Here is a 20,887-nt window from a genome sequence, read left to right as displayed (position 1 = left end):
ACAAATCAACCTTAAACTTTAAAACTAAAACTCATTCCTAACACCCTCAAATATAGATGTAGCTTACTGAAACTGTCTCTATTTCCAAACAGTACTAACATTTTATATATCTTGCACTCATATTGAAATATGGTCACTGTGAGAGTCCTACAGTAATACTATTACCAATTGAAAATCCTATAGTGCCATCAGTACCACTATAGGACAAGTTCATAATGTACCACTGGAAGTAAAGATGTTATAGCCACCAGGTTGAACCATGTTATGTTCTTTCTTGTTGAGTTTACATGTGGAGCAGTAGAAATAATCATAGTTCAGAGCCTCAGATTTTTGCTCTGTTCCAGCTCCATTGCCTCCACCATCATCCCCTAAGGTCTTACATTAGAGTAATTAATTGATTGCATTATAACATACTGAAACAACACAATGTACAGAATGAAATCCTAGACTCTTGCCCAATTGTAGAATAGTAGCTGAATGCCTGATTTGCTTTTAAACAGTGTAATCTGATTGGGGTGAGCGAGGTGGTATTACTTACTGTGTCCCACACATGGCAGCAGGTTAATATAGAACAGGGGCAATGGTTTTCTGCAGAGGTATCACACCAGTTTAAGGAATGTTAGATAATATTGTTAAAGGGAGTCTCCTTCTGCAATGCCACTCCTGTATAAATAAGGTTTTTTTTAAAGCAGTACCACTCCAACAATCTATCGCATGGTTATGTTGTTGCATTTCAAATACTGCGAAGTTCCTTTAACAGAATTACTGTAGTGGTTCATGAACCAGTGTTGCCTCATGATGTCCCTATAGAATAATCACCTTAGTGCATTATCTGTGCCCTTCTTATGGTGGCCTTGCTTCAGTGTGGGTGATGTTCTTATGGACCTTTATCCCAGCCCAACTCTGGTGAGTTTCCTATAGTAAAATTAAATCAATTTGGTCACCGTGTGGCTCCTATAATAGTGTGACACCAATATCATTGAGATGTCTGTTGAAGTCTTGCGCTAGTGTAAGAAAGATGAGTTATGTTGCTCCAGTCTGATTATGGTAATGTGACTTTAGCACAGCATATAATGCAAGTTAGGGAGAGATGGTTGTATAGTGGTAATGTAACTGGACTAGTAATCCAGAGGTCCAGGCAAATTCTCTGTGGGCATGGGTTCAAATCCTATGGCAGCTGGTGGAATTTGAATTCAATTAATAAAATCTGGAATTGAAAACTAGTCTCAGTAAGGGTGACCAGGAAATTATCATTGATTGTTGTAAAAACTCTTCTGGCTAATGTCCTTTAGGAAAGGAAATATGCCTTCCTTATCTGATCCGGCCTACATATGACTTCAGGCGCACAGTAACATGGCCTCTGAAATGGCCTAGCAAGCCACGGTTCAAGGGCAATTGGGGATGGGCAACAAATGCTGACCTTGTCACTGATGCCCACATCCCATGAAATAATTTTTAAAAAGAAAGATTCCAATAATAATGAAACACCAGAGTACTTCATAAGATATTTTAACTGTTACAAAAGAGTTGGAGGTTCCTATAGCGATGCCAACCTGAACAATATTCCTTCAATAGTGTTGCATCAATGGGAGCAATGCATATTTCCTATAGTAGGGCAGCTTTCTAACAAGTCTATGAGGCCTGGCATCAGTGTAAATGAAGTGTGACTATTGTAGCCAATCAGTGTGAACATACAAACATACAAATTAGGAGCAGGAGCCTGCTCCGCCATTCAAGGGTGAGTGAGGAGTATACAGTAGTGCAGTATTAATATTCTCTCGAGGTGCCACACCTATATAACTGAAGTGCTTGTGGTAGCAGCAGATAGTCATGAACACTATAATTTCCCTGTATTTATATCTCTCCACTTTAAGTTTTTAAAGTGTAGTCACCCCAGTTCAAGTGCAAAACAGCGCTGTGATATTCCTAATGTAGTTCAACAAAGTTGGAGAGAGGTTTCTATAGTATTACTACACCTGTATGAGTGAGATTCTTGTAGTTGTGTTGCCCCAATATAAGTAAAGTTCTTATCATACTGCTGAACCTGTTGGAAAACCATGATGTTTCTATGGTAGTTCCGAACAACCATACATGAATCTTATGATAATATCACTCAGTCAAAATGTGTGAGGTCCTTATACTAATGATGCAGTACTACAAATGAGGACACAATTCAAAAATGTTTTCCTTTATCTTGCTCATGCAAATTTGAATGAGAGCTTGATTATCTACACATTTAAAAGAGGGGCTGCCAAAAAAATTATATATTTCAGGGTTAGCAATGAATAACTTACACAAAATCTCGGATATTTATGGAAATATGAACACAAACAATAAAAAGGCAAATCACCTTTGGCTACTTAAACTGTTTTAATGGCATTTCTTCTTTGTCCATTATACATTATGCATCAACCTAATAGACAACAGGAGGAATAATTAAAGAGACACTGTCTCTTCAAAGTAATGCAGCACTTAGCCTCAGGGAGATGAGTGTGCCATACGTGCGAAAGAGCGCACTCTCGGCTCGGGGAATCCCCTCCCCCACCCACACAGGGAGCCATAGCGCTTGAGGACGTCACGCTGGGCGGGCCACGTAAAATGGCGCCACACCCCGATCGGAGGCACGCCAACTCCTGAACATCCCCCCCCAACGGGGGGATAATTCTGCCTTATGTTACTCCAATGACTGTTTCATCGCATTAAGTGACTTGATCAATTGATACATTTTGGCACATAGCTTTATTGTGCATTCTTTTTTTACTTTAACTCTGTGCAATAAAGTCTATGGGTGGCATTAATGCCGATGATAGGGGTTTTGCACTCTTGCACTGAAGAGCTGGCAAGAGTTCGCATTGCCTTCCTTGTGGGAAGGCCTGTTGCATTAAGTACCAACCAGGCTCTTAAATGGACAGCAGTGGGCCTTCCCTGAGATCAGGAGCCCTGGGGGCAGAAGTTCCACCCCTGAAAATGGTGGGCCAATGAGAGGCTGCCAGCTTTGCATCGCAGCCAGCGCTGGGGGTGTGGTGGCTGCTGCCAGTCATGCACCCACCAGAGGCCCATGAACCCCAGGCCAAAGGTGAGTGAGGACAGTTTGGGGGTCATGAGGGGTTGGCAACAAGGGCATTGGGATGGGCTTACTGAGAGCCACACCCTCCTCCTGGTGCCAGATCCTTCTATCAGGCACCGAGTACCTTTGAATGAGGGATACCCCTTATGCCTTTCGGGCTTCCTGCATAGCAAGTCCCTGGCCCACCAGTGGGATGAGGCCCAGCACCAATTGCCCACTTAAGGGTTGCTCAAATGGCAACAAGGCAGGAAGTCCATCAATGAGCCTTCCCGCCCCTGATTTAATCAGGGCAGAGGCAGGAAGGTGATGGGATCCCCACCCGCCATCTTCCCATCCAATTAAATACCCCCCAACCTCCAAACTTATCTTGGGGTGGGAATTAAATTCCACCCTATTTCTAATTAAAGGAAGGTAACCTGCTACTCTGACCTCTGCAAATGTGACTCCAGTCCCACACTGTATGGTTGATTCTTAATGCCCTTTAAAATGGTTCAACAAGCTACTCAGTTTGTAAACAATCACTATTTGAAGATCCATCACCACTTAGTGCAAATTGGGATGGGCAACATGTGCGGCCCTGTCACCTTACCCACTTTTGAGCAAACTAAAAGGATTGAAAATTTCTGAGATTTATTATTGGATCTTCCCATTCACTGATGCATTCAGGAGCTATAAGGCACATTTTACTCTCTATCAGAATGTTCCCCATATCCTCAATCATACTGTATACTTTCAATCATTTCAATCATACTGTTCCCAGTTGCATACCCACTATCGTATTATTCTCCACTGTGTACAATCTATCATATTGACCCTAACCCCCAACCTGTGCTCTCAACCTCCTACTGTGTATTCTCCATCATGTTGTCCTCCACTGTTTATCCTCTATCATGTTGTTCTCTATTGCGTACCCTCTATCATATTGTTCCCCACCATCTACCCTCTATCACATTGCCCCCCCCCCCACAATGTGTCCTCTATCATATTGTCCCCTCACTATTTACCCTCTATCACAGTGTCCGTCACAGTATACCCTCTATCACATTGTTCTCCACTATGTACCCTCCATCATATTCTTTTCAACTGTGTACCCTTTATCACATTGCTTCCCATTGTGTACCCTCTATAACATTGCTCCACCCTTCATTCTCAAGGGCAGCTAGGGATGGGCAATAAATGCTGGCCCAGCCAGCAAAGCCCACATCCCGAGAATGAATTTTTAAAAAATTTCTCTATTACACTGTTTCCTATTTTATATCCTCTATCACACTATTCCTCATAGCACATATTCTATCACCCAGTTCCCATTCTATACTATCTATTACACTGCTCCCAAATGTGTATCCTTTGTCACACTCTTAACCCACTGTGTACCACTATATTGTTGGCTGCTGGATACTTTCAATTTCACTGTCTCAATAATATCTGAAATAATGAAATGTATGAGAGCTCTTGTAGGACTTGAAACTGTTAAATAGTCCTCCAAGAGAATACCGATTGACTGCAGATGCTGTTCACAACGTGATATTATGTTAAATATCTGTAGTGTAACAGTAAGCAGAGAGTGTTATCTATCCTGTTGGCTAGTGTCCACAAAGATGCTTCATTCACAGCTGCTAGATAGCTATCGATGTAGCTTTGGGGAGGGGGAACACATAGCAGATGCAGTGAGTAGCACTAGGAACATCCAGCTAAGCAATTGTCACTTTACATTAATTAGACATTTAGAAGGATTCCTGGAGAGATCAGACCATAGTAAAAGTGGCGTTATCCATGTGCTATTCATCAATGAAACTTAAAAGAGAACAGACAAAATAATTTCTGAGTTCTGTTCCCACATTGACAGGGCAAAGAGAAATCTGAATTCTAAACTGATATAGAGCAAAAAGTTCAACTCGTGCGCTGACATTTTTATTCAATGAATTTGCAGCCAGTTTGTAATGTATGCATGTTACCTCTTGAGAATATGTCAATTACCTAGATTCAGCACCTGACAAACCCCTTCCATCTAAATCCATTCTATCCAGAATGTTTGATGGGGATGACTAACTGCATGAGCCACTATTCTGAAATCATAGGTATGACCTGAATTCATGGCTGGTTATTTCTACTACATGATGCAAAAGCTCCTCCAGGAACATATACAGTGACACTCATGAGAACAAGAGGATAAGTTAAGGAGGGAGATATTTGAAAGAAAAGTTTCTGTTTAGCAGGGTAATGACTGCAATGTTAATTGTATATTGTTCACTGCACAAATTACTAATGCCATTCTGCATGGCTATGATCTGCCAGTGGAAAGAAGCTGTCATTGAAGAGGCTGAGTTACAACACCCTGTTTTACGCAGGCAATGCATCATCAATATTCAGTTTACAATCGATTTCCCTTTGTTCACATTTTGATAAGATGTGAATAGCTAAATCTTATAGTTGGTAACACTTTATTGAAAACAATCTAGATAACAGGTACACAAATCACTGAGTAGATGATCACAGATTATCCTAATTAATAGATAATATATTTTGAAATTAAGCAACTTCTCTGATAGAATATACTCTGCTCTCTGAAAGAGACGCAAGGAAATTAATAACCTATGATAAAAGCAAAATACTGCGGATGCTGGAAATCTGAAACAAAAACAAAAATACCTGGAAAAACTCAGCATGTCTGACAGCATCTGCGGAGAGGAACACAGTTGACTATTCGAGTCCGAATGACTCTTCATCAGAACTAAGGAAATAGAGAAATGAGGTGAAATATAAGCTGGTAGAGGGGGGTAGGACAGGTGGAGCTGGATAGGGGGCCAGTGATAGGTGGAGACAAAGAAGAGATTGCCAAAGATGTCATAGACAAAAGGACAAAGGGGTGTTGAAGGTGCTGATATTATCTAAGGAATGTGCTAATGGGGACATTAAGGGTAGCAATCAGGGCAAGCTAGTGGCAGATGACCCTAGTGGGGGTGGGGTAAGGGGACGGGATCGAAATGGGCTGAAAGGTGGAGATAAAACAATAGATCGAAATAAATTTAAAAATAGGCAGGAAAAGAAAGATTTTTTTAAAATTATAAATTATTGGAAAAAGGGGGATCGGAAAGTGGGTGGGGATGGAGGAGAGAGTTCATGATCTGAAATTGTTGAACTCAATATTAAGTCCGGAAGGCTGTAAAGTGCCTAGTCGGAAGATGAGGTGCTGTTCCTCCAGTTTGCGTTGAGCTTCACTGGAACATTGCAGCAGGCCAAGGACGGACATGTGGGAATGAGAGCAGGGTGGTGTGTTGAAATGGCAAGCGACAGGGAGGTCTGGGTCATGCTTGCAGACTGACCGAAGGTGTTCCGCAAAGCGGTCACCCAGTCTGCCTTTGGTCTCTCCAATGTAGAGGAAACCGCATTGGGAGCAGCGAATGCAGTAGACCAAATTGAGGGAAGTACAAGTGAAATGCTGCTTCACTTGAAAGGAGTGTTTGGGCCGTTGGACGGTGAGGAGAGGGGAAGTAAAGGGGCAGGTGTTGCACCTTCTGCGGTTGCACGGGAAGGTGCCGTGGGAGGAAGTGGAGGTGTAGGGGGTGATGGAGGAGTGGACCAGGGTGTCCCGGATGCCCACATCCCATGAACAAACATTAAAAAAAATCCAATAGTGTCATGACCACTTTTTACTGACAGTATTTATTCTAGAATTTTAAAACTGATTTCAAATTGTCAAACTGCCATGGTGGGATTTGAACACACATGCTCTGGACTACCAATCCAGTAATGATATAGTTCAACACTCTTTTGGCTTTGTTGATTGCTGCCTTACATTCGTTGGACATATTTAGTGTCAAGTTTACAAAGGCTCCTAGTGCTCCTTCCACTTCACCTTCAGCTATTTCAGCAGTACTCAGGCCAGGCCAAGAAAGACAGTCATGGAGTATGTATGTTACGTGTTGGTCTATTTTATGTGTAGCAATTTGCACTGGTCTGCATTAAATTTCATATGCTCTTTATTTGTCTGCTATGGTTATTTCATTCAATTCATTGTGCAACTTCTGAATTACTTCCTCCGATTCCACCATCTGTCCTGCTCTAGTATCTCCAAGAAAAATAAGAGCATTGAGTTTTGAAACTTTCTGAAAAAGAATTATGATCCTGGATATGCATTTCGTAAATTGTGTTCAAAGTGAGGGATTTTGGTACAGGGGGATTGAACTCATCCCCTTTAAGGCGCCCTCAGTTAGCAGACAAGCATAAGTCAGATTTAACATAGCCAGATGAAGAGTAAAACTCCCACTGTACCCCAAGCAACATCTTCAGCCATTCCCCCATTCCATCATTCCCCTACCGCTTCCCACACCAGCCATTCTGTGGCCTCTCTGAGTGTGTCGCCAATCAGTGCCAAATTCAAAACACTCTTCCAGCACTCCTATGAAAGTACCAGAGTTCTTAAAAAAAAACATTCACAACTTTGATCATTGTGATGGGAGAAGTAAGTGCTGGCTCAGGACTGTTTGTAAATTATTTTCCATGTCTAGAAGGTTGTTTGTGAACCTTCCCCTCATAATATTCCCTAGGATTACCTGAAAAAAAAATCAAATGTAAAAAAGAAAATAAATGCTTTTTTCTCTCTGAAATATCAGATTATATACAAACACTGGGGGCAACTTGCTTTCTCCTTGCACTGATTTGTTCCTAATGGAGTCTTCAGTCATTTGTTGCGTCTGTTTTTGGGACAGGCCAAGAAAGACAGTCAGCAACAGTGAAGCACTGTGGCAATGAAGGCCTTGCTCTCCATTTTCTATTTGCTGGCTGTGGTTTGGGGTTCACATAGACAAATGTTGCTTCCTTTTCCATGGGTGTGCTCCGCACTTCTCCAGTAAAGACATTTGTGTGAACATTTGGGTTTGGCTGGCAGTGGCTGTAGAATTGGCGATATGTTGTTTGCATCATTTCTGATCTTGGATGGGCAGCTGTTATCAACGGACGAGCACGTGGGACCAGCAGCTGAGGAACCATCACCGCTGTGGATTGTGGATTTCTGTGATGCCAGAAATCTGCTTTATACGTGGATATTAATGGCCACTGCTGTTGTCTCTCAGTCTGAATTGGAACCCAGGAAATTAAATCTTTCTTAAATTCGTTGCTCCTTCCAAAAGCAGTTTTCGCCCGACTTTTAGCCTTGTTCTACAGAAAGGCAAGACAATTTGTTAATGTTATTTTCCAGGTATTTGTATTAAAAGTCTCCAACAGTAAATTGTTTAATAAGGTTGTGTACCTTGTAGCATTCCCAGAGTAAGTAATGCACTTGTGACAAATTAACTTGCCTCACAGATATTCTAAGAGTCTTAGCTAGGGTTTTGAAAGTTAACACTGTGACTATACCTTCACTTTGTACATACGAAAATAGAAACTCAGCCCAAACTTAAGGCACATCCCTCATTGGTATTCTTTCCATGTACAGCTTTACCAATCTTTAACTTTTTAAGTAAAGTCCAACAGGCTCTTGTAATAGAACCTTTGGGAGCTTGCTAAAGCTTGCATGTTAGAAAGTAGCACAAATAAAAATACATTTATTTTATTGAGGCAACAGAATGAATAGCCTTAGGATGTGCTGCATCAAAATGGTTTCACTGACATAAAAATGACAGAATCATTTTGGAGTCAGACCCAAACCCAAGTTCAGAGGATTGCAGCGTGAGATTCACCCTGGAGGTGTCAGTCTCATTATTTGGAATTAAAACTGCATTGAACCGCACTATGATGCAGAGGCTGGAAACCTGTGGCTCTAACATGCCAAGATGTGTCAAGATGCGCCTGTTTGGCCCTCCGCCATTGATGCCACGTAATTACCTTCACTAGAATGCCAATTATGAGTCCACACATCTATGGGAACATCCTGGAGCCCACGACAAACAAGGGGGGAATGTGATATTGACCAATCACTTCATGTCCTGTCAAAATTACCAGCTGAAAGAGGCAAATGTAAACCTCCATTAGTTCCCTGGATGGGATTTTAACCCTCAAGGAGGGAGGATGGGCACAGAAGGCAGTGGGGAGAGAGGCAAGTGGAAAGTTAAACATAAAATTTGGGAAACCCAACCTCTACCCCACCTCCAGTTTTAACAGAGGCAGATTGAGAGGGCAGACGGCTAACCTGCACAATTGAGGTCGGTTGGTCATTAAGGTATTTTAATGCGGCTAATGGCCTAAAATTTTATCTCTGTTCCAGATTCAGTTCTGGCCTTGTGAAATCTGACAGCTAAAGGGAGGTGAGAATGGTTGGAAAGGACAAATTGCTGCCTTTCCAGCACGGCTCTTGGGCCAAGAGGAACTGGAGTGCTTCCTGCTGGCCCATCAAGCTTACCTATTTCCATCAGACAATTTGATCCCATCCTGAAATCTCCCCTACACCACCATACCCCCCAACCTGCATGTCCGATAACCCCCACTGATGTCTGACCAGGACTGTGCCCTGGTACCAGAAGCCTACCCACCTGACAGCCAGGCAGCCTCTCAATGTGGCTGGCTGCAGCCAGAAAACAGATTTTTTTTTAATGCAAAAATCATGCTTCTAGGTGTCCCAGCCATTAAACCTCCTCACTACTTTTGGGGTTTTATCTCCTAATTATTTGGCTGTCCTTTCTGGTATTTGGCTGGCTGGATCTGATAAAACTCCAATCTTGGGAACCCACTTCCTGACAATGTTCCATTTTGATGTGTGCAACTTTATCTAGGCTGGATGAGAGTTCTGGCTCAATAAGTGTACTCCCTCACTGGAAACAATTCTGTTGCTCGCACTCTGAGACTGGTGGCTGCAGCATAATTGCACCCCCAGAGGTACAATATTCAACCACTGAACTCTTCCTGGTGTTTTTCATTGATAGGCTTTTGATATTCAGGACAGAAATGATTGACAATAATCCAGGGTTCAGGGCAAAACCCTGAAGCAAAACAAGAACCAAAATCAAGGCCTCCGGATCAAGATATCAAACTGTACCATAATCCTGCTGAGAAGGTCATGATGTTCTCCAATACTAAAATCCTTTCTGTGCAATTAAAAATGTTGAAGTTCTGTAGTACAAACTTTTAAACAGCAGAGTCAGCCTTTCCTGCCAGATTACAACTGTGAGTTCCAGTAACTTTCTCAAATTTCCTGTTCTCACTGTCCTTTCCCTGGGTAGGTTACTGATTAAGGGAAAAAGAAAGGCCACAAAAACAGCACCAAGCCAGAGATTTGGGAGGTTATTGTGTGAAAAGCAGAGATATTTCAAAGTGATAAAAGTATTATTTACTTACAATGGTTACACATAAAATACTCTTATAAAAATAGTGGTTATGTAAAAATGGCAACATGAAAAATTAATAAGTCAAAAGAAATGCCAAGCTTTTCGTCTATGTATGGGAATATACCAAAAGGTCAAAAAGGGAAGGACTGGTTGTGATTTTCTGTTCACTGAGTTTAGGCTGACTTTTATAGACATCTGACTTTTGACTCCTTGAATGTCAGTCTCCATCAGAGAGGAGTGATGTAAACCCCCTGTGGCTCCTTCATTGAACTGCACTGAACCTCCAGCTGCTTAACTTGAGATATTGTAGGGAAAGATATCAGTAGGAATGCACCAGTTAGAAAAAAAAAGTAGTTTTAAATACTTACACAATTCTGTAACAAATGCTGTCTTGTATTAGTACATTAATATATTTTTATCTTAGTGTTAGTGTATAAAATATTTGGGAGCATTGCAAATCTTCAGCATTCAGTCATTTCTGGTGGGTTTGAAAAAAGAATTGGCTTAAAATTCTCAACATTAGGTTCGTTACTCTTCACAATATAGATCATTGATCTGGGTGAAGGTATTTGGGGTACCGTCCTCATGTTCATGGATGACATCTAGATCTGTGCTAGTATAAGAAAAAATGAGACTACAATCTGATCTAGGTTGTTGGCAGATCGGGATGACAACATTTAAAGCTGATAAATGGAGCATTTTGCATGTGGGTAAAGCTAATGCCAAGTGTGTGTATCCTATGTTGAATTCTGAATTAAAGTCTGCTGAGAGGGAAAGAGATCTAGATGGTATAATGCATAAACGTCAAAAGATTTGAGACCAGCACTGAGAGGCTAAAGGAAAGTATTACAATGTACAGCTAGGAGAATTTAAGGTAAAACACAATACTGTCATTGGTTCAATCCTATCTAGAGTACCCTAGAATTTGTTTTTCATTGCCTTTGGGGATTGGAGAGAAACTTCTCAAAACCCTTTTTCCTTGGTTTGGCCTAGTGGTCTGCCTTCAATGTTTTTCTGCCTCCAGCAGGAGATTACATGATGACTGGTGGGTAAAGGACACTGAGGATTGCCTAGATACACACCCTCTGCATTTACAACCCTCCCCCAAGGCCTTTCCCAGTTGTTGCCCAGATGTTGTTTGGACTGCTCAATATTGCATAGGTCTGAATCCAGTAAGCTGCACCGAGATGTTCCTTTGGGGCAAGCAGCTCACCTGCTCTATGTAAATAAGGTCCAGATATTGAAATGGTCCCAGCCTCTCCATTCCAGGCATGGTTGGGATGACGGCCAGTGAGAAATACCGGTAAACTAGCCAGAAGTTAACCTCCCCATGATTTTGGTTTTTGGTTCTGCTATCTGATTGGTTGAAGCATCAGTGGTCTTTGGTACTGGGATTTGATTGATTGAAGAGGCATACAATCATACATTCTAAGTTTACAAACAAAAAGCATACTGCATCAAAGTGTTTCTACCCATATCAATGTATGGTTTAAAGTTATGTTGTGTTCTGATAATATTTAGTAACAGTTATAGTTCAAATTACAATAGTGACTACACTTCTAAAGCACTTAATTGGTTGTGAAGCGCTTTGGGATGTCACAGCAGCAAATTTACAATGACCTTTGTCCCAAGCTTTTTGTTTGAGTCCCATGCTTTTCTTGATGGCTTTCCTATATGTTTCCTGCAAATTTCAATGCAGCCTGAAGTGTATTTAGAGTGTGTCAGGAATTATTTATAGCATTTGGCCCTTTTTAATATCATAGCTCTTTAACATTGATGTTTTATTGCTGGAACTGCATGGCCGAGATTGTAAAATTGCAGTGATGGGCTGGATTTTGCTGAAGTGATGAATTATACATTTTAAATTTTATATTTTTAACATCTCTAATGAATAACTCCACACAGGAATGAGATCGGACACTTAAAATCATTTCCATTCTGGGCCAGAGCGGTTGATTGGTGCTGCATTAACATTTATTAAATCATTTAAAAAGGTTCTTTTAGCTACCAGACTGATCTTTCTGTGGTATGTTTAATGGAAAATTCCAGGAAGTTCTTAAAAATAACAGAAGCTAATGGCAGAGCAGCACAAGTTGACTAGAAGGTTCTTGATATTCACAACTCAAGATATATATCTTAATGCCTTCAATTTGATAGCTAATTTGCACATTAATATTGGCATTCCTTGTCAACACATCATTATTTTACCAGCAAGATCCATAGGAATATAGCAACATAGGATCTGGTTGTTATGTTAAAACTAACTTCTTAAATATCAATTTAAGATCAATGCATTTTGCAAAAATGTCTATTAGTTAATACAATTATCAATGATATGAAAGAACCAACAATCTTTGTGTTGCTTCATCAAGTATCACATTCTACACTTACATTCTCCAGGTATGTGACACTGTCATGAAACACTCGTTGACTATCATGTTTGGAAAAGTTGTGTTTCAAAGGGCTCTCCTGAAACCAGAGTAACACCAATATTAATCAAAGAGACTGAATAGTGGTCAGTGAGATACTTCACAGTGTACAGGAAAATATATAGTACTCAACTGAATCACTCAGTTTTAAAACAAACATGTCTAGGTGGTAGCCAGAGGGGAGAGCTTTAGTCCATGCATTGAAGATAGGAAACCTAGAAACTTCAGAATATAGAAGCAGGAGTAGGTCACTCGGCCCTTCGAGCCTGCTCCGCCATTCAATATGGCCATGGCTGATCCTCTATCTCAACGCCATACTCCCACTGTCTCCCCATAACCCTTGAGGCCTTTAGAGTCCAGAAGTCGATCTATTTCTTCCTTAAGTATATTCTGTGACTTGGCCTCCACAGCCTCCTGTGGTAGAGAATTCCATAGGTTCACCACCCTCCAAGTGAAGAGGTTTCTCCTCATTTCAGTCCTAAAAGGTCTCCTAGAGCCAGCATGGACTCAATAGGCTGAATGGCGTCCTTCTGTGCTGTAATGACTATGACTAAAAAAAGCATGAAGCAATTCTGATCATCCCTGTTAGCTTGATACCATGAGTGGCCATAAAACATGCAGTGCACAAGTATCTAATAAGAATTTAAAAGGTTTATCAAATGTAGATTCTTGAGAAAGGAATATGGATAGACACGGAGGAGGAGACTGCAGCCACAATTCAATAAGTATTTGCCTTTTGAAAGCATTAGTACAGGGTTTCAAATGCCTCCTGATCAACTGTGACATTTCAGGAGATTGTAGGCTATTCATTAATCACCGTATAAAAAGATTCTGTTGCAAAGGTCTCAAGAAAGGCTACTCATCAAGCAATACAAACATGGCTCCTGTTGTTACTGCTGACATTCATATAATGTTGTGTTTGCATCACAAGTTTCACCTTATGCTGAATGATCATCAATCTCTCCTGTGGTAGTGAGAATACAGGGGGAATTTTCAACTGCCAGCTGCTCATTTATCACATGAAAAACACAGTAGAATCTAACAGGGATTTTGTATGCCCAATTGCCAGCCTCATTCAATTTTCAGGCAGGCTTTTATAAGGCCAGCCAACAATCATATACAAAACTACGCAAATAAGGAACAAAATACCTTGTAAGATCCTGACTGCAATTTTCATGGTGAAATGGGCAGAGTATGTTTGCCAGTAAAATTTAAATAAGGCCTAAACCAAAAAATGGTTTGGGCCCGCTAACTCAGGCCTCAGGAAGTTGCTGCGGCTAAAAAAATCTAATATTGTACCTGCTTTGATGCAAACCAAATATCTCCCTTCATGAACCTCTGAATGCATGGGCTTGTAAAAGATAAATCCTGCAACTGTTACAATTAAAACTTTTCAGATTTATGGCAAAGTACAGGATCCCAGAAAGCTCAGGGCTGATACCAGCAAATATTTTGGAGCTATTTGTTCTTTGTTCTTTGAACTGATAACATATCTTTTCTATTTTCATGTTCATCCATGGGATTCTTTGATCACTGTGAGAGAAAAATGTACCTTTGATGTCTTTAGCAACTGTAAACCATTTTCCTGGACAGAAATTGGTCATCGTTGATTCCAAAACGCATTTGATAGGTGCCACACAAAGGTTAATACGCAAGATAAGGACTGATGGAGTTGGGGTAATATATTAACACAGATAGAGGATTGGTTATTGAACAGGAAACAAAGAGTAGGGATAAATGGGGCATTTTCATTATGGCAGGCTGTGACTAATGGAGTGCTACGTGGATTAGTGCTGGGGCCTCAGCTATTTGCAATCTATATTAACAACTTAGCAAACAGATGGAGAGGAATGTTTCTAAATTTGCTGATGATACAAAGCCAGATGTGACTATAAGCTATGAGGAGGACACAAATTCAAAGGGATATAGGCAGGTTAAATGAGTGGGCAGCAATGTGGCTGTGAAGTATAATGAGAGGAAGTGTATTTAACTTGGTCATAAGAATGGCATAGCAGAATATTTCTTTCAAAAGATGTCAAACTTGGAAATGTTGATGTTCAGAGGGACTCGGTATACTTGTACAAAGAATATAGAAAGTTAGCATGCAGGTACAGCAAGAAATTAGGAAGACAAATAGTATGTTGGCCTTTATTGCAAGAGGATTAGAATACAAGAATAAAAAGTCTTGCTACAGTTGTACAGGGCTTTGGTGAGACCACACCTAAAATACCGTGTGCAGTTTTGCCTCCATATACATAGAAACATACATAGAAAATAGGAGCAGGAGTAGGCCATTTGGCCCTTCGAGCCTGCTCCGCCATTCATTAATGATCATGGCTGATCATCCAACTCAATAGCCTGCTCCCACTTTCTCCCCATATCCTTTGATCCCTTTCGCCCCAAAAGCTATATCTAATTCCTTCTTGAAAACTACTTTCTGTGGTAACGAATTCCACAGGCTTTCTGGGTGAAGAAATTTCTCCTCATCTCAGTCCTAAATGGTCTACCCCGTATCCTCAGACTGTGACCCCTGGTTCTGGACCCCCCACCATCGGGAACATCCTGCATCTACCCTGTCTAGTCCTGTCAGAATTTTATAGGTTTCTATGAGATCCCCCCTCATTCTTCTGAACTCCAGTGAATATAATCATAACTGACTCAATCTCTCCTCATATGTCAGTCCCGCTATCCCAGGAATCAGTCTGGTAAACCTTCGCTGCACTCCCTCTATAGCAAGTACATCCTTCCTCAGATAAGGAGACCAAAACTGCACACAATATTCCAGGTGTGGTCTCACCAAGGCCCTGTACAATTGCAGCAAGACATCCCTGTTCCTGTATTTGAATCCTTTCGCTATGAAGGCCAACATACCATTTGCCTTTTTTAACCCCTGCTGCACCTGCATGCTTACCTTCAGCGACTGGTGTACGAGGACACTCAGGTCTCGTTGCACATTCAAATAATAATCTGCCTTCCTGTTTTTGCTACCAAAATGGATAACCTCACAATTATCCACGTTATACTGCATCTGCCATGCATTTGCCCACTCACTCAGCTTGTCCAAATCACACTGAAGCATCTCTGCATCCTCCTCACAGCTCACCCTCCCACCCAGCTTTGTGTCATCTGCAAATTTGGAGATATTACATTTAGTTCCCTCATCTAAATCATTAATATATATTGTGAATAGCTGGGGTTCCAGCACCGATTCCTGTGGTACTCCACTAGTCACTGCCTGCTATTCAGAAAAATTTATTCCTACTCTTTGTTTCCTGTCTGCCAACCAGTTTTCTATCCATCTCAATATATCCCCAATCCCATGCGCTTTAATTTTACACGCCAATCCCTTATGTGGGACTTTGTCGAAAGCCTTCTGAAAGTCCAAATAAACCACATCTACTGGCTCCCCCTCATCAACTCTACTGGTTACATCCTCAAAAAATTCCAGTAGATTTGTCAAGCATGATTTCCCTTTCGTAAATCCATGCTGACTCTGTCCGATTCTGCCACTGTTGTCCACATGCTCAGCTTTTAAATCTGTTATAATGGACTCTAGAATTTTCCCCACTACCAGCATCAGGCTGACTGGTCTATAATTCCCTGTTTTCTCTCTACCTCCCTTTTTAAATAGTGGGGTTACATTAGCTACCCTCCAATCTGTAGGAACTGTTCCAGAGTCTACAGAATCTCAGAAGATGACCACCAATGCATCCATTGTTTCTAGGGCCACTTCCTTAAGTACTCTGGGATGTAGATTATCATGCCCTGGGGATTTATCGGCCTTCAATCCCATCAATTTCCCCAACACCATTTCCCTACTAATATTGATTTCTTTCAGCTCCTCCCTCTCACTAAACCCTGTGTTCCCCAACATTTCTGGTATGTTATTTGTGTTCTCCTTTGTGAAGACAGAACCAAAGTATGTATTTAGTTGCCAGCCATTTCTTTGTTCTCCATTATAAATTCCCATTATTGAAGCAAGGATATACTGGCATTGGAGACAATACAGTGAAGGTTCACTAGATTGGTCCATAGGATGGAAAACTGGACATGAATGACACATTTCAGAGGATTATGCTGTGTGCCACAATAGGGTTGCCAATTCTAGTTGGAGATGTTCCTGGGAGTTTTATCACAAGATGTTCTGGATCATGTGATGTTGAATCACATGCCTTATATAAATGTTTTTGAATTACCTTATAACAGTTGGATGGTTGAGAATCTTTACCTGTGGTTTCACACCAGCAGCTGTTGTATAACAGATTTCAGGAACCAGTGGCCAGGCAAGAGCTGGCAAAGCTACGAAACCAAGGGTGTGGAAAGGGGAAGACATTCTCTCCATCTCTCCTGTCAAGTCTCCATTCCCCAGCCTTCATTTCCCAGAGCATTCATTCCCACTCTCTATCTCTCTGAGCACCCATTCCCAGTCTCCGCCACTCCCACAAGCTGCAATTCCCCAATCTCCAACTCTCCCTGAGCCTTCAATTTCAGAGCCCACCCTCCAACCCCAATTCCCAACTTTCCCAGCCATTCGCGACTCTGTGGGTGATGACACTAAGCAGTGGCTGATAACAAATTCCAGGGAAAAGACTGGAAATCATTCTATCTAAAATTGATATGGTATAACCTTGTTCTGATCTATTAGTTACTTAGTAATTATTTACAGTGCCTCAGGTAAGTGTCTGATGTTTATTTGAGTGGGTAGTGGTGGGAAATTTAAATTGCTGACCTGCTAGGCTGCTAGAGAGAGCAGGATAGGAACCTTCCAGGCAAGCTCGGATTAAACTGGGAGGGGAACCCTGCACTCCAAGAATACCTGGAAAACATCCATAGCCACATTGGCCTCAGAGTCTGGGGCAGTAGTCTAAAATGGGCCTTAGGTCCTTTGCATATGCTAATGGAGGGTCTAAAGCCTGCTTTAGGATCCCTCTGAGAAATTGGACTTCCAAGTGGAGGGGGTGTCGGGCCTGCTTCACTCAAGTTTTCCAGCTGTGAATGCAGCATCTAAAATACAAGTTTAACTTTTTCAAATTCACATAAAGCCAGTTGGAACAGGAATGCTCCTCTCTGCTCCGTACAATGTCAGCCATGATATGCCCTGCAGTCACTGTCCTTCCTTGTACTCCTACCCCTTACCTGAGGGTCAGCTGCCTGTGAAAGCACAATTGGTGCTGCTAATTCGCCAATTAAATGAAGCCTGAGGCCCAATTTCAGACCTCATGGTTGGACACAAAGAAATAGGCCTAGACAAATTTCCACCCTGTTACATGGATAATTTGTGGGACTGGTAAAATCATGACATTTTGCTTTATAATAAATGATAGAGAGGACTGTGAAGTTCAGTCTTTTGAGGGCTAGAAAGTGATAGCAGCAAAACTTTGAATATTTCCGTGTATAGTCTAAATTTCATTAACAGATAATTGTGAATAATAACCACATAGATTATTCATGAAGGGTAATTAAAAAGAAGGTCCACATGGCATAAATGAGATGAATTAGTGCAATTGTTCTTGTGTGACTAAACCCTTGTGACCTTATAGATTACATCACTAATGAGTACTGATGGCTTTGTGCATAGATTACCTGTAAATGACACTTCAAATTATTCTCGAGTTTTAATTTAATCAGTATTACTAACACCCCAATATATTTACATTTGATTTATTTAGTTAGATTTGTTAATGTCAAAGGCACTGGACAAACTGGTTGGAAAATTCCACCAATTTTTGTATCTAAAGGAAGCTTGGATTTTTCTCACTATTGCTATGATATAAATTGTATGAGCTGTAACCTTTCTTAGCTCTCATCATGAGTCTAAAACTGTTTTTTCTTCATTGTGAAGAATCATTATTTTATAGTAATGCTCTGAATATGCTTTTACAATTAAGTATTTACATGGTGCTTCATTGGGAAAGAATTTCCTCTGGTTGGAGAATCAGTAGATCAATGTAAAACTGTCATTTTGAAAGTAAAAAGAGGAGTTAAGAGAAATGTATTTACTCACAACAGCAGTTTTAATGTTGTGAAACACCCCAAGATGCTTCACAGGAACGTCATCAAACAACATTTGACACAGAGCCATGTAAAGAGATATTAGGGCAGATGACCAAAAGCTTAGTCAAAGACAGGTTATAAAGGAACGCAAGTGTCAACGTATGGAATGCTTTGCCACAGAGAATAGTTGAGGCAGAGGCTAGTGCACCTTTTAAGGAAAGTGCAGAGAAATTTTTGAAGCAGAGGAAGATAAGAGTTATGGGGAGAGAAACAGTTTTGTATTGTCGCAACATAAAGTCGGCAAAGTCCTTGGCGGATTGACTATCTTTAGTGCTGTAAACATCCATGATTCTATGTTTTTTGTTGTACATTTCAGACAGCTGTAACTGTTGTTTCATCCTACAATAACAATTTGCATTTATATAGCACTGTTACATTAAAAAAATCCCAAGGTGTTTCATAATCAGACTAAAATTGACATCAAACCACAAAAGGGCATATTAGGAGAAGTGGTCCAAAGCTTGGTCAAAGAGGTGGGTTTTAAAGAGAAGAGAAAGGTGGAGTTGAGAGAGGGAATAATTCCAACGTGAGGCACCGGAGTGGATACACAAAAGACCAGACTGAGGGAAATGGAGAGTACAGGAGTGGGGGCTGTAAATCTGTGCGAGATTGCAGAGTTAGACAGGTGCATGGTCATGAACGGATTTACGCAGGAGGATGAGAGTTTTAACTTTGGGACGTTAGGGATTCTGGAGCCAAATGTAGGTCAGCAAGGTTAGAGATGATGGGGTGGGCAAGACTTACTGTGTTATAGAATAGGGACTTCAGAGTTTAGGCTTGAAGTTTCCTCCTACCTGCTCCCACTCCGCCACAGTAACTTTGCTAAAAAATACAGTAGAAACCCCAATTACCTTCGTAAGCATGGTTATCACCACTTGAGCAAAGTTACAGTGATGGAGCCGGGGGGAAATTCATGGCTATTATTGGGTTCATATTTTGGTTCTGTTGTGGAATACTTATGACTAGTCAACTTTATTTTACCATGTCTATGTCTTGCGCTTTTCTATAAACCTAAATAATGCCCTTTTCTGTTCAGCTCAATTCTTTTCATCAAACAATAAAAGCATCTCCTAAATTTAAAGGTTGTACAAAATATTACTGGCTGGAAACGGAGAAAAATCAGAAAACACTGGAATCAGGGCTAAACGGAAAAGGATAATCCCGCCAAACAGTGGATTTAAATTGATAAATGTGTTTGACACGAATTCTTTGCACTCACCCGGAGTCGCTTTATAAGCTTCTCGGGAGGCGGAGGCTTGGCCTGTTGTCTGTATTCTTGAAAAATATCGTTCCGGGATTTGCTGCGTGTGTGTCCATGAAATCCAGTCGGAAACTGAAGGGAGAGAAAGAGAGAGGGAAGGGTCAATGAGCAGGGAGAAAGGCGGAATTGGGCTCCCTAATGCAGAACACATCCACCGGTCCATTAACTTCCAAAGTGATTTTTTTTTACCCAAGTTCCAGTGATGGCTCCAGCCATAGCGCCTGGTAAAAGTTTCTTTGAGATTTGTAGAAGGGTTTCCTAGGAATCAGTGTTGACACTGAGTTTATGCTCATTGTTTACCCGGTTGCTAAACTACAGGCTTGGGAGGCGCGGCTGATTGCACTGTTACCACAGTGTAAACTACACGGTATATAAACTTTATACCCGAACATTGAACAATAGATTGACATTCGTTTACATGACGGTCGCCTAAACTAAACAATAGTAGCAAAATAAACTCAAACGTGTAACTTTCAGATATCCATTTATAAAGCCACCTACCTAGGGAAGAGTAATGGATGTCACAGAATTGTTACAGTTCAGAGGGCGATCGTTTGGCCCATTGTGTCTGCATCGGCTGTTCAAATCAGCAACCCATCTAGTGCCATTTCCCCGCCTTCTCCATGATCCAGCACGTTCTTGCTTTACAGATAACTGTCTCATTTCCTTTTGAATGCTTCAATTGAACCTGCCTCCACCACACTCAGGCAGTGCATTCCAAACCCTAAAAGCTCCTCCATATAAAAGGTTTCTTTAGTTCATATTATTTTGGCTTCTTTTACTAATTACTTTAAATCTGAGCCCTCTTCTTCTTGAT

The 20,887-nt window shown here is 41.1% G+C and overlaps 1 protein-coding gene across 2 annotated transcripts; it reads right to left on the bottom strand.

Moving 5' to 3' along the window:
* Window positions 1-7,416: 7,416 nt before the first annotated feature.
* Window positions 7,417-20,635, bottom strand: LOC144681304 (uncharacterized). 2 transcript variants are annotated; one of them, XR_013576756.1, is made up of 3 exons: window positions 20,572-20,635; window positions 20,029-20,142; window positions 7,417-8,224 (listed from the first exon to the last, which is right to left on the bottom strand). XR_013576756.1 is itself a non-coding variant. In XM_078542907.1 (3 exons), the coding sequence occupies exons 1-3, from the start codon at window positions 20,284-20,286 to the stop codon at window positions 7,745-7,747; spliced, it is 621 nt and encodes a 206-aa protein (XP_078399033.1). In that variant the 5' UTR covers window positions 20,287-20,322; the 3' UTR covers window positions 7,417-7,744. The 2 variants fall into 2 exon arrangements, 1 of the variants encoding a protein (XP_078399033.1); XM_078542907.1 differs by lacking the exon at window positions 20,572-20,635 and adding an exon at window positions 20,260-20,322.
* Window positions 20,636-20,887: the final 252 nt, after the last annotated feature.

Source organism: Cetorhinus maximus, chromosome 6 (assembly GCF_964194155.1).
Source record: "Cetorhinus maximus chromosome 6, sCetMax3.hap1.1, whole genome shotgun sequence".
Lineage (NCBI taxonomy): Eukaryota > Metazoa > Chordata > Chondrichthyes > Lamniformes > Cetorhinidae > Cetorhinus > Cetorhinus maximus.
This window is presented reverse-complemented; position numbering and strand designations above follow the sequence as displayed.